At 35.7% G+C, this 12,500-nt stretch overlaps 1 protein-coding gene and 1 long non-coding RNA gene across 7 annotated transcripts in view; one reads left to right on the top strand and one right to left on the bottom strand.

Annotated features, from left to right (window-relative positions):
* The window catches only part of LOC122256851 (uncharacterized), a 6,012-nt gene extending 831 nt beyond the window's left edge, over positions 1–5,181 (top strand). For 2 of the 6 annotated variants that reach the window (XR_015192029.1, XR_015192027.1), the window contains 8 exons: positions 1,279–1,348; positions 1,619–1,742; positions 2,300–2,371; positions 2,760–2,881; positions 3,414–3,483; positions 3,759–3,852; positions 4,494–4,565; positions 5,073–5,181. This is a non-coding gene — a long non-coding RNA (uncharacterized LOC122256851). Of the gene's footprint in view, positions 1–1,278; positions 1,349–1,618; positions 1,743–2,299; positions 2,372–2,759; positions 2,882–3,413; positions 3,484–3,755; positions 3,853–4,493; positions 4,566–5,072 lie in introns of all 6 variants that reach the window. The other 4 variants (XR_015192028.1, XR_015192026.1, XR_015192030.1 and 1 more) reach the window with 3 other exon arrangements.
* A 2,638-nt stretch (positions 5,182–7,819) lies between these two features.
* The window catches only part of RabGGTa (Rab geranylgeranyltransferase subunit alpha), a 12,512-nt gene continuing 7,831 nt past the window's right edge, over positions 7,820–12,500 (bottom strand). Inside the window, 2 exon segments of the mRNA XM_043021806.2 lie at positions 7,820–8,785; positions 10,039–10,167. Of these exon segments, the coding sequence (XP_042877740.2) occupies positions 8,355–8,785; positions 10,039–10,167 (560 nt within the window). The 3' untranslated portion in view covers positions 7,820–8,354.

The raw sequence follows: 12,500 nt of genomic DNA, 5'->3' as shown, positions 1-12,500 counted from the left end.
CATATGGTATGTGTTCCTTGGTTAACCCAAGTGCTACATACCTTGAATTTTCACTTTCAGTTCATTGCAAAACAAGAGCCATTTTTGTTTTAAATTTGTTTTACAGTATCAATGCTGCAGTTGACTGAAAATATAGTACAAGATCCATATCAGCTCATTATCTTTTTACTGTGTTACAGAAATATTGCAGTTTTATGGGAAGGAAAAAACATTTTTTTCGTATTTGTGTACTGTCATGAACAAATATGAAAAAATATAACCATCCACAATGAAGGATGATCTGCAATAGGTTACAACAGTTAATGTAAAGCAGGCTTTTCTTGGACGTATTGCTACTTTTTTGACAAATGTTCAATATAAATGGTTGTAGGCATGTCTAGTATAACATGACTCCCAGAAGAATTGGCTTGCATAGGTTGATGTGATTAGAATGAATACAGCAATTTACCCTAACCATGAATGTAGACTTGAGTGACCCCTGGGAAGGTGTATATGAAAGTGTGGGTTTCTTGCAATTTATTCGTCTTCGCACCTAACTAACCGCTACAGTGGAAGGATTCACAAATATCCTTCTCGTTTGTTCGGATAGACCTTGAAGGGTTTCCATTTTTGACAAACCTGGGTGCATCGTTCAACATCTGCTACCAGAAGCAATACAGCTAACCTAATTAAAAAAAAAAAAAAAAAAAAGCACAAACGACCATTGGCTAACTGGGAAGGACAAAGATTGAAGGAGCTGCTGTGACTATATTTCAGTGACTTATTTTTTCAAATTCCCCAATTTGTCTTTGATAAGTTGACAACCATGTAAATGCTTCTGTGGGAGTTGATAACTAAAACTCTGCCAAATGGTTTGAGATTAAGGTTAAATATTTTTTACTTCAGGCTTGAATTTTTACTATTTTGCAAGGGATATTGTTTGTTGTAATATTAGTACATTTAAACATTGCGAGCTAGCAGTGATAATTACTTTATCATATAGTGATGTAGGGATTTATCTTAGTGTCTAGTATATAATTCATTTTCTTAAATGATTCCATATTTAGCAAATCTGATGATAGAGCATTAGTATATTGAGGAATAAAGTCTGAACATTGCTTGTATCATACAGTGCTACCACTACCACTAAGTTGTATTTTATCTGTCCATTCTAAATACTTTTTATTTTCCTTCTAAAGGCAAGCTCCAGAGAATTTATAGGTTGTAAATCTTTCTGGTTTGTAATTAGATTATTAATTTTTTTTTAATTGTAAAATGTATTTTGCTTTCTTTTAATAGGTGCAGAGATGAGTCACTACCACAAGATGTTAAAAGCTTGGACATTTATAACCAATAAAATGAGAACTTGGTAAGTTTAGTTAATAAAATGGATTGTTTTTTTCTGTAAAGGTAGTTGCTATATCTCAATTCTCCAGCAGTCCATGCTAGAACCCAGAAAACTTGTATTGTTCTTTGGGCGTAGAAAATGGACAAGATTAAAGAAAGTTGATATACTTTGCCTCCTCTCTTGAGGAAAGCAAGCTCAGATACTTTACAATGGCTCCTATTTTGTTTTAGCTATTGATGTTTTTTTATTTTTCACTTGTAACATTTATGTAACTACTTTTACTACTAACAGGCACAGCCATAAGGTAACCTGATGGAAAGCTCAAGGACTCAGCAAACCTACTTCCTAGAATTGAATCAGCCGTGGATCAGAAGCAAGTTGAACGAGCAAAGGAGTTGATGTGAAAAAAAACATTGTAAGTATGGTTACCATAATGCATATTTAAGATTCTTTTTGAAGTTTACTTGGTGGAAATTTGCTTCTTTAAGACTTCAGGCAAATATTTCAAAGTAATCTTTTTTGTTATAAACATGTGATTTAAAACTACATGTATTTCATAGTCTTCTAAAATGATAGAAATTTAAAAGTTTTTTTAATATACATTAAAAACTTTTTATGGCAATTTTCTCAATTGTCCTAGCATTTCTATTGGTCATAAATATACTATATTCTAGTTTGTAATATGTAAAGGACATAATTGGATATTTACTTTAAATCTATTTCCATTAAAGACAAAGTGGCTTGGAAATATTGTATTCCTATGGGTTTTGACCTAATTTTCGTCCATCCTAGTACCCAAGTAGTCCTCTTGATTGCTTGGGCTTCGAAATGGACTAGATTAATAAGTTTGTACCTATTTGTCCCCTTTCCTATGAAGAGGTTAAGTGTATTGACTTGACATGATAAAGTAAGTTGAATTAAGAGGATGCCTTATCCAAATGGAAAACTTATTGAAAATCTTTTAATTTACAGTTGCTTCCTCAAGAATGGAAGGTGAAGTCGCACAGCCATGTCAACCCTGCCCCCAGAAAGCTGAAGTCTTGGGTAAGCAGAACTGCTTTTGTGGAGGAGCTGTGAATATATATCTAATTCTTTTATATTAGTGATTTAAGAAACATTACTGCTGATAAGAACTGATTAAAAAAAGCTAAAGCAAGTATATTGTAATGCAGTTAATTTTTAGATACTTCTGAGACCATTTCTGCTAGTTCTTTCTTTCCAATGTCCATGCTAGAACCCAGAAAACTTGTATTGTTCTTTGGGCGTAGAAAATGGACAAGATCAAACAAGTTGATATACTCTGTCCCCTGCACTTCTGAGGAAGACAGGCTCAGATACTTGACAATGTCTCCTAGTTTGTATCAGCTATTGATATTTTTGAACTTGAGCACAAGGTAACATTTAGTAACTTATTTTCCTTAACTGCAAACAGGCACAGCCGCAAAGTAACCTGATGGAAAGCTCAAGGACTCGGCAAAACTACTTCCTAGAATTGAATCGGCAGTGGATCAGAAGAGTTGAACAAGCAAAGGAGTTGATGTGAAACCAGTCGTTGTAAGTATGATTACTGCACCATACCATGTCTATAGTTTACTCAATGGAAATTGGCTTTGGTCAAATGTACCAAAGCAAAATATTGTATATTCATTACTATAAACTTGTGATTTAAAGCAACATTTTTATCTAACTACTGGAATCTTCAAAACTAGAGAATTAAAGGTCTTTTTAATATGAAAGTTTATTTTCAGGATAAACTTTCCAAATTATCCTAGCTTTCCTATTGATCTATGCTAGTTGTAATGTGTAAAGGACATGTTTAGTGAAACTTTCTATTAAAGACTAATGTCTAGAAGTATTATATTCATGTGGATAATGACCTGATTTTCGTCCATCCTAGTACCCAAGTAGTCCTCTTTGTTTGCTTGGGCTTCGAAATGGACTAGATTAATAAGTTTGTACCTATTTGTCCCCTTTCCTATGAAGAGGTCAAGTGTATTGACTTGACATGAAAAAAGTATCATTCAGGTTGCATTAATGGTATGCCTTGTCCAAATGGAAAACTTATTAGAAATTCATCAAATTACAGATGTTGCTGGAGACTGAAACGTGAAGTTGCACAGCCATTCAACCCCATCACCAGAGTGCAGAGGTCTTGGGTAAGCAAAATTGCATATGTAGAGAAACTATATTTTTTATTCTTCTGAGACTCTATTTTGCTTTTTTTCCCCCCAATGTCCATGCTAGAACCCAGAAAACTTGTATTGTTCTTTGGGCGTAGAAAATGGACAAGATTAAACAAGTTGATATACTCTGTCTCCTCCACTTCTGAGGAAAACAGGCTTGGATACTTGACAAATTTTATATTGATTTATGTAATTGGAAATATATATATAGATACACGTCTAATAATTTAAATGTTCAAAACCAGCAGAGGCCCAGAGTTACCAGCGTGAGGCTCAAGAAGAAAAGGTCTACCATGATAGGCAGTTGGCAACGCTAAACCTTTCCTAAATCCTGAGTTTATGGTAAATATCTTTTTGTATTGCCTTGACATTTTTTAGTTTTTTTTAATGAAATTGAAATGTTTAGCTTAATGTTGTACTGTGGATACATTGATAGATATTCTGAAATGAAGAAAATTCACTAGAAGTGTAAGGTGTTGATACAAGCTTAGGTAATAAGTGTATTTGAAAAAATTCTCATTCTGTATTGACCCATTCCCGACGGGGGAATTCTAGCCTTGAATGTCCAAATGCCGGGGCGTTCGAATTATTAGGCCTAAATCAATTGAATGGCCGGCACAATACTGTGCCGCCCGGCAACTGGGCTTTTGAATGCGCGGTACACATGCTGTACCACCCGTCCTGTGTGGGTTAAGATTCCAGTCCATGCTAGAACCCAGAAAACTTGTATTGTTCTTTGGGCGTAGAAAATGGACAAGATTAAGCAAGTTGATATACTCTGTCTCCTCCACTTCTGAGGAAGACAGGCTCAGATACTTGACATTAATGTGAATGAAAATTAAAAGCCTAAATGTTTACATTTTTCACCTTTTTAAGAAGAAAAATGATTGTAGTGTGAATTAGGTCATTAGTTTCTTCTTTTTTTTTTTGTTTTTTATACTTGGTTATTGTACTTTTCATTTATATTGATAATTTATTTGCAGGTAGAGGCACAGGCATAGTCATGGAAGAGCCTGATGAACATATTGTCTCCATGCATCCTTGACATCTTTATGGTAACTATCTCATCCAGTAACATATAACAGTAATTAAAGTCCAGACTTTATTTCTGAGCAATATGAACTTAGGTTGCATAAGTAAATTGTCATTTGAAGTTTTAGTTATAGATGACTTCAAGTTGCATGACCATTTAAATTTTTTTTGCTATACTAGTCCATCCTAGTAGCAAGGAAACTGTTACTGTTTACTTGTTTTTTTAATGGACAAGATTATAAAAGTTGAAGCCACTTTGCCTTTTTCTTTGATAAAGGCAGGTGTACACTTGACAAATGGCCCTTTACATTATTTATTGAGTAATTTTTAAATTTTGATGGCTGAAAGATATTTAATGAGTAACCTCTGAAATATTATAAAGTATTTGTGCATGAAAATGTATTTTCTAATTGTACATTTCTCAATTATGAGTGTGGGGGTAATTGGTTAAAAAGTATATATAGATTTTGATTTTTATGTTGAATGAAGTGTTTATCTTGATTTACAAAGAGGCAAATTTTCTGTTTCAGCATCAAGTTGGTGGGTGATGAAGTACCACTTTAAGGAAGCGAGTTCTTTTGGAAGAAGGTGGTATAATAGGAAATACTATACCTTATTTTAAATAAATTTATGAAGTAGTTTTAGCCTTTATTTGTCCCCTGGTTCTTGTCAGATTTAAGCTTATAAACAACTATATACTGTATTCCTTAGATTGTAAAATGTGATTTCTTGAACAGCATCTTGCTGACTTTTAATCAGACTTGCAAGTCTACTGGTTCATCATTAACCCTCTCTGGACGGGCGGTACACCACAGGTACCGCGCATTCAAGGCCCGTTCGCAGGGTGCTGTCTTATGGCGTCGATCATTTAATTGATTTCGGCCTATGTGTTCGAGAGCCCCGGCATTACAACTTGCAAGGCTGGAATGCCCCCGGCATGAATGGGTTAATCATTTGCTTTATGAACAAAAGTTGCCATCTTATTGGTGTATCTATAGATTGTTCTTAAATGAAACTAGAATTGAAATTAAGGTCTATCAAAAAGAATATCCTGTGGTCTGCAAGATTTTGTTCCCAGCAGAGTGGCAGATTCTATGCAACAGCTTTTTTTTTTTGTGGTTTCTCAATTTCTGACATAAGGGAAATCCACTGCCTGACAACTTTCATGTTCTTGTAAGGACATGTCCAGATGGGTGAGCTTTGCTTGACAAAAATTTGCCTTAGTCTATGCAACTCCAAATGCCAGACTCTGGCATTTATACTGCTGGATTGACCACATACATAAATGAAAACTCTGTAAATTGGCAACTTGTTAGTTTGTTCTCAAAGGCTACTTGTGTGGATGGACCATTAAGGCCACTTCCACACAAAGGGTAATGTCTGTGGGTAAATAAAATGATCGTATCCCACTCCCTGTTTTGATAGGTGATTGTGCATGCGGAGATAGCACAAGTAGCATCCACAGGCTAACCCTAAAATACCCATGCTTTAGCTTTGGCTTGGTCTCCTGGCCATTTCCTGTTCTGCAATCTGGTAACAATTACTATGAAATGTTGTGAATCTTTTGAGTTGTCGCCCTTATGTTGCATCCCCACCCCATGTTCTCCATGTAAAGAAAAACCCTTGCTCAAGTAATTTTTCTCCATTTCCTACTGTTCACAACAAAAAGGGTTGAATGACTAATAATGCTAATCAATAAAGACATTTTTTAGTCTTCTGCACCCAGGTGTTGTATATAGATAGAACATCATGAAAATGTCATGGGTGAAGGCGAGAAATGTAGAACGTATACCTTGTAGTACAATTATCCTGTTTTGCACTTTTCTTTGCTGGACTTAAATTTATACACAAGGTTTTTCTCCAGAATTTGTGGTAGTGTTATCAAGCCACTCTGCAAGTTATATTTTCTTGCCTTTTAACAATTGCATATGGTGATCCATTGTCTGGCTACTGCTAAAACTGACAGCCTGACTGCCTACTCAGAATTGTGGACTAAATGGCTAACAAGCCCAACAGTGGCTCACAAAGTCCTATAATGATTACCCAATAGTGCATAATTTCTAAGTGTCCATATGGTTATTTATAAGGAAAAGGGGTGAAGCAGTTACAAATTGTTGCATCATAGTCAAGTACTACTTGGGTGGCTATCCTCTCAACAGATCTAGCAGTGAATTCCACATGGATAAGGCAATGTAAACCCTTTATCAGCTGCTAGCAATGGATTTGACATGCAATATCTGATTCCTCGCTTTCATTTGTGGCAGATAATTTTCAATAATTCTTTCACTACCTCTTCACAGTATTGGTTTCTCCAGTATTGGCTTTGAAAAGTTGTCCTAAATTTGTTAAACACTTCCACAGCTCAGAGTTGTGCTTCTGATATTCTTCAGTACAGCATTAACTCATTGCAGATGGCTGCCATGACCTATGCAATGCATGATTTCTGGCCAGACAGTGGATGTCATGACTCATGACCAACATGACTTTAGTCGTCATGGCATTTTTGACATTGGGGAGAGTGGACCACTGAGTTTTTATCATATGAGTATTAACTCTATTTAGTGACTGATGATGACCATTGCAATTATAATTACTCTAATTGTTGTAATACTCAGCTAAGGACTATTTTCAGAGAGATGACACAGCATGTAATCTCATCTGTAGATGGTAATTTCTTTAGTATTTGTGTATGAAAGTACAAAAAATAGCGTCCTGCCCTCTGTGTCCTTCCATAAAACTGCAATACTCTTATCACAAAGTATAAAGAACATAATGAGTTGATATGGACCCTATACTACAACTTCATCCTACTGCATCATTGATAAAGCCTGTCATATAGCACAAATATTGCAATACAGCAAAACACAAATATGGCTCTAGTATTATAATGAATAGAAAAGAATGCAAAAGTTTATTCCTGTCTGCAAAGGATTAAAATTTTGGAGCCTGTTTTGTTTTGCTGGCTGTAGGTTCCCTAGTCTTCTTTCGGTCTTCCCTGTTTTGACGATTTTGGTGTCTTTGTGCAGCTCTTCCAGGATGCATGCTGCCATTTAGGTATAATATCATTCTTGCTTCGACATTTGACAACTTTTGAGTTTCTTTGATGGAGACTAACTCCATGTAGAAATCACTGGTCTGATGCCAAGTACATTTTACACTGTAACTTTAGATATAAAAGAATATATACATATTTGGTAAGAAAGAAGCTTTATCTGTAAACATGTAACAAAAAAAATCCAATATCAATTGTTTTGAAATAAATTACACCACAATAACTGTTTTTCTTTAATATTATTAAATGTATACATATTTAATAAATACAATTTTGATAAAGTTGGAAAGTTCTACTTGGCTCTACTCCAGCCTGGAAATTAAAAAATTAAATAAACTAAACACACAAAACAACATAAATGGAATCACTGATGCAATGCATTACTAACAAATATTCAACAATTTCAACTGACACAAATGGTGTGAAAAAATGTCTCAAATTTGCACATATATGATGAAAAAAAGTAATTCCGCATTTGGCAACCCTTCGGCATTCACTGTAGCTGCAAATTCATTCACTCAGAAAAGAACCTGGTTTCGAAAAAAGTAGAAAATGAGGATTTCCCAAAATACTGAAATATATATAGTGATTCATATGGGTCATTTTTTTTATACTCAGATGCTACAACTAGATCTATAATCTTCATAATTTGCGCAAAAATGGAACCATAGTTCACAAAACATTCCATGATGTACGTGTATAGATATTTGCCTATCTATATCCACTTCATTTCCACACCATTATCTATACAGACTGTACTTCACCAAACAACTCTTTGTACCTGTGGCAATAAATTCTTAACCTGTTCATCAATATTTTCAATATTACAAATGTCATTGCTGCTCAAGGTCAACTCCTTCAATGTGACAATTTCTTGTAAGGGCTTCAACTGATCAATTGAGGCAATCTTGTTTTGGGACAATGAGAGCTTTTCCAGTCTCTTGAAAAATGCTAATGGAGTGATGTCAGCAATTTGGTTATCATCTAGAAGCAGCTCCTTACATGCTACGAGTGACTTCAGTGGCTGAATTGACGCTATCTCATTACCACTCAGGTCAACGGATTTGCTGCATGCTAGTAGGTGACTGTAAGCTATTCGAGTAAGGCTTCTTCCATTTAGCCTGAACTGGTCATCATTTTCAGTTGTTAAACGGTGTTTCTTCAGTGAGGTCTCCATAGCTAACTTGCTCTCTGTGGAAAAAAAAAGAAAAGTTCAATAATATTATCTTATGTTCTAGGAAATTTGTTATATGGTGCCTTTTTTCTTTGATCCTTGAAAATTGTCTCCTAATTATTAACCCTATGATGACGGTGTGTCACACTCGTGTGATACAGTCAAACTCCCGATGCCGGGGCGTCATGCCAGTGTGACGATTTCAATGCAATATTGCAATCGCCCAGCATAGGGGTCTTCGCGTAGCGAGTGCCCCGTCGGGAAAGGTTTAAATCATCCACAAGAGGGAAACTGATTCAAAATTACCATCGGTATCTATATAGTACTGTCCAAAAAATTAATGGAGCTACTGGTACTTATTAAAAGAATCTTAGTACAACTAATGTTAACACTATTATTTTTTGGACCACAACCACTAGAGGAACTGTAGGTAGTTTTGGAACAAATTCCCAAGTTATTAAAGTAAAGTACTTTTGGATATATAAATTTGTAATTGAATAACAATTTCAAAATTTCAGCATACTGCCAATACGGTTACTAAATCTTTTGTCTTAACCCTCTCTGGACGGGTGGTACACTTCTGTACCGCTCATTCAAAAGACCAGTGGCCGGGCGGCACAATATTGTGCAAGCCATTTAATTGATTTAGGCCTAAGCGCTCGAAAGCCCCGGCATTGTGACATTCAAGGCTGAAATGCCCCCGTCGTGAGTGGGTTAAGGTAACAAGGTCAATTAAAGATGGGATAATGCAGGAACACATTGATATAGATGTCTAACTACCTTTTATAACAAGGACTTAATCTCTATTACTCTTGCAATGATTAGAGTGAGAAGTGCTAAAACAAACTGATCACAAGTTGGTTTAGTACTGGGTCATACCTAGAACAGTAGAAGCTCTAGGGAGGGAGGGTATTTATACATTAGGTCAGTTCTATATATTTGACTATATACTACATTTGAGATAGTCAAACATAGTACAAATAATTTTAGAAGTTAGGTTCTGAGGAACAAGTAAAGCAAACAATAGGCTCAAATCAGTTTCATAGAATCAAGAGATGTAAAACACCCCAAGGAACTTTTTTTTATTATTCATATAAATATATAATTTGAAATACTCAGCTCTGTCAGATAAAAGTTGTAAATTGGAGAGTCATACTACTAAATATGAAAGACCCATCTATCAAATAGATAGGTATGGTGATATATAGTTGACATTTTATTGCATCCAACTACCTTGATCATAATAACTCAATAATAGTTTGGAACTTACTCATATCTGCGTAATACTTTGTGCGTAGTGGATCAAGGTCCTGAAGCTGTGAGAGGTAACTGCTGATCTTTTCTTGGTGGCTGTAGGAGTCTAGAGCCCACATCACATCTACTATGGTGAGCAACACCCCTGTAAAAAAAAATAATAATAATAAATTTGGTCCACAGCTTCTCAGAATTCCTTCATTTTGCAATTGGCATAATACTTTCATAATTTCATGACTGTTGACTCAAAGCAGCTTCTTTTTTTACTTTTAGTTCTTAACCCGTTAACGACGGATGACGTTTTTTTTCGTCATATATGACGCAGGACCTCTTGCCTGACAATGGGTGTTATAGCGTTCGGGGATTTTGGACCACTATGTTATTTTATTGTACTATAAGTAATGAGTGAGTGATGTTGACAATTGCAGTCATAATTATTATAACTGCCATAATACTAAGCAAAATGGTTTTCAACTCACTTACAAAACCTAGATGGCACCACTTTTTCCTAGCACCAGCAGGAGAGAGAGCCTTGAATGGCACCCATCTACTGTCTCTAGCAAGCACTATCCCTATAGAGTGATGGCACATAGCAAGTTCCCGACCTCTTGCTCTTAAAACCGCAGTTGAAAAGATGTGGCAGGCAGAACGAGAGGGGGAAGGGAGACACACACCATGCCCACTGCATACAATGTGCCCCCCCTGTGCCAGGATGGATGCTTTTTACAATGGCCTCACTCGTCAAAAAGATTTTTTTCTTCCTTTCCCTACTTCTTCATTTTGGTATGGTTATAAAGTTTTCATGTTCGTTCGTGACAGACAATGTGGTGAAAAAAAAGTTGTTGTTTTTTGTCCTCCCCTTTGTACAGCACTATCTTTGATCACATCGGGTAATTAACTTAAAAAAATTAATTGATATGGGCATATTTTGAACTACAATTTTCGTCAACTCTTGAGAATTGACAAGCCTGTGATATGACAAATATAAATTTCTAAAAAAAAACAAACACACAAAAAAAGCACTAATACAAAAAATCACTCTAGCTGTACAATGAGGGACTAAACAGGGGAGTGGAACGGAAAAAAAAAGCAAAATATGTGCGAAGCTGAGACAGTTAGAAATAAACCATCCCATTCACAGTGTAAGCAAAATCTATAATGAATCAGCAATGGTGTTTTACTTGAATCAACTTTATTGGACCTTGGTGACACTTAGTATTTTCCACTTTTATCTTAATGGTTATTTTTGTTTTTACATCACATGGTTCTAAAGCAATTTACATGATTCTAATATACTAAAGATTTAACTTGGAAGTGTAATAAGCCTAAAGTTCATTACACCTGTTTGGGGATTTTTGTTACTGCTAATATATGTTCAATTTCCATATAGTTCATTACCATAATAAGTTTCATTTTAAAAATGTAATAAATAAAAAATGTCTTACAGACATGCTCTTTACATGAAAAAAAGCAATCAACAACACTAACGATTAACTACTTTTTACTTACATTTATTTCCAGGATCCAGATTCCCTGGGTTCCCACTTCATCTAAGGTTTATACAGACCGTCTGACCTGGTTCTTCCACCGTGTCTTCCTGAGACCTGTTCATCCATCTCGAGCTCTGTCATCCATTCCACCGTGGTTGTCCCAGTGGATACGGTTAGGCTCCCTGGAGTGGGAGGGAATTCAAGCTGATTGCAGATGGAGAGTGTCACCCTCTTGATAGTTTAAGGAACTTTACGACCTGAAGTAGTTAGTTAATTTAATGCAGTAGATTCTCCTGTTAAGGAAGGGTATAGACAGGTTGATTTCCTGGCCAAGACCAGGGCCAGTGATATCACGTCGAAGTGGGTGCAGGACGAGCTGCTGGGGCGAGATATCTGTCAGATGTATCCTCAGCCAGTGTGCAAATAGCTCATGCAACTAGCTCCATGGTTGCAGCCAGTACGGAGTTATAGCCCGAGGCTTTTGAATATCCTTTCATTTTGATCATTTGGAGCTAAAATTTGCCCTTTACAACAGCCCATCAGCACAGGGTTAACTGATGTCATTTTCTTTCTTTTTTTTTTCCTTATTCTTACCTTGAATCTATAAATCTGCCAAAAAATAATAATGTCTAACTGATACTAATATTTGATGCTGTAGTGATTAAACAACTACTTCTTACAAAATGGACCATCTCTCAATCCATCTCAATCTAATTCACTCTATAAATAGGAGAGAGATAATTAACACTGATAGATTAACATGGAAGATACAGTTGAATGACTGTTATAATAAATTGTTAATATACTACCATCAGCGGAGTAAGTCTCCTTGGTCTCATCATACCACTCGTCATTCGCAATATCTTCATCATCAATAGAAATAGAATGGACATTTTGCTTGCATAAGAGGTTGTTGACACATCACACACACAGTTCTTCCTGCGTTCCCACATCTAATGAAAAACCAGCCTAACAATTGGAATTAAAT

This window comes from Penaeus japonicus, unplaced genomic scaffold (assembly GCF_977035675.1).
Source record: "Penaeus japonicus unplaced genomic scaffold, GWHDUDI00000001_assembly GWHDUDI00000021, whole genome shotgun sequence".
NCBI lineage: Eukaryota > Metazoa > Arthropoda > Malacostraca > Decapoda > Penaeidae > Penaeus > Penaeus japonicus.
Note: the sequence above shows the minus strand (reverse complement) of the source record. Positions and strands in the feature narration are given on the sequence as shown.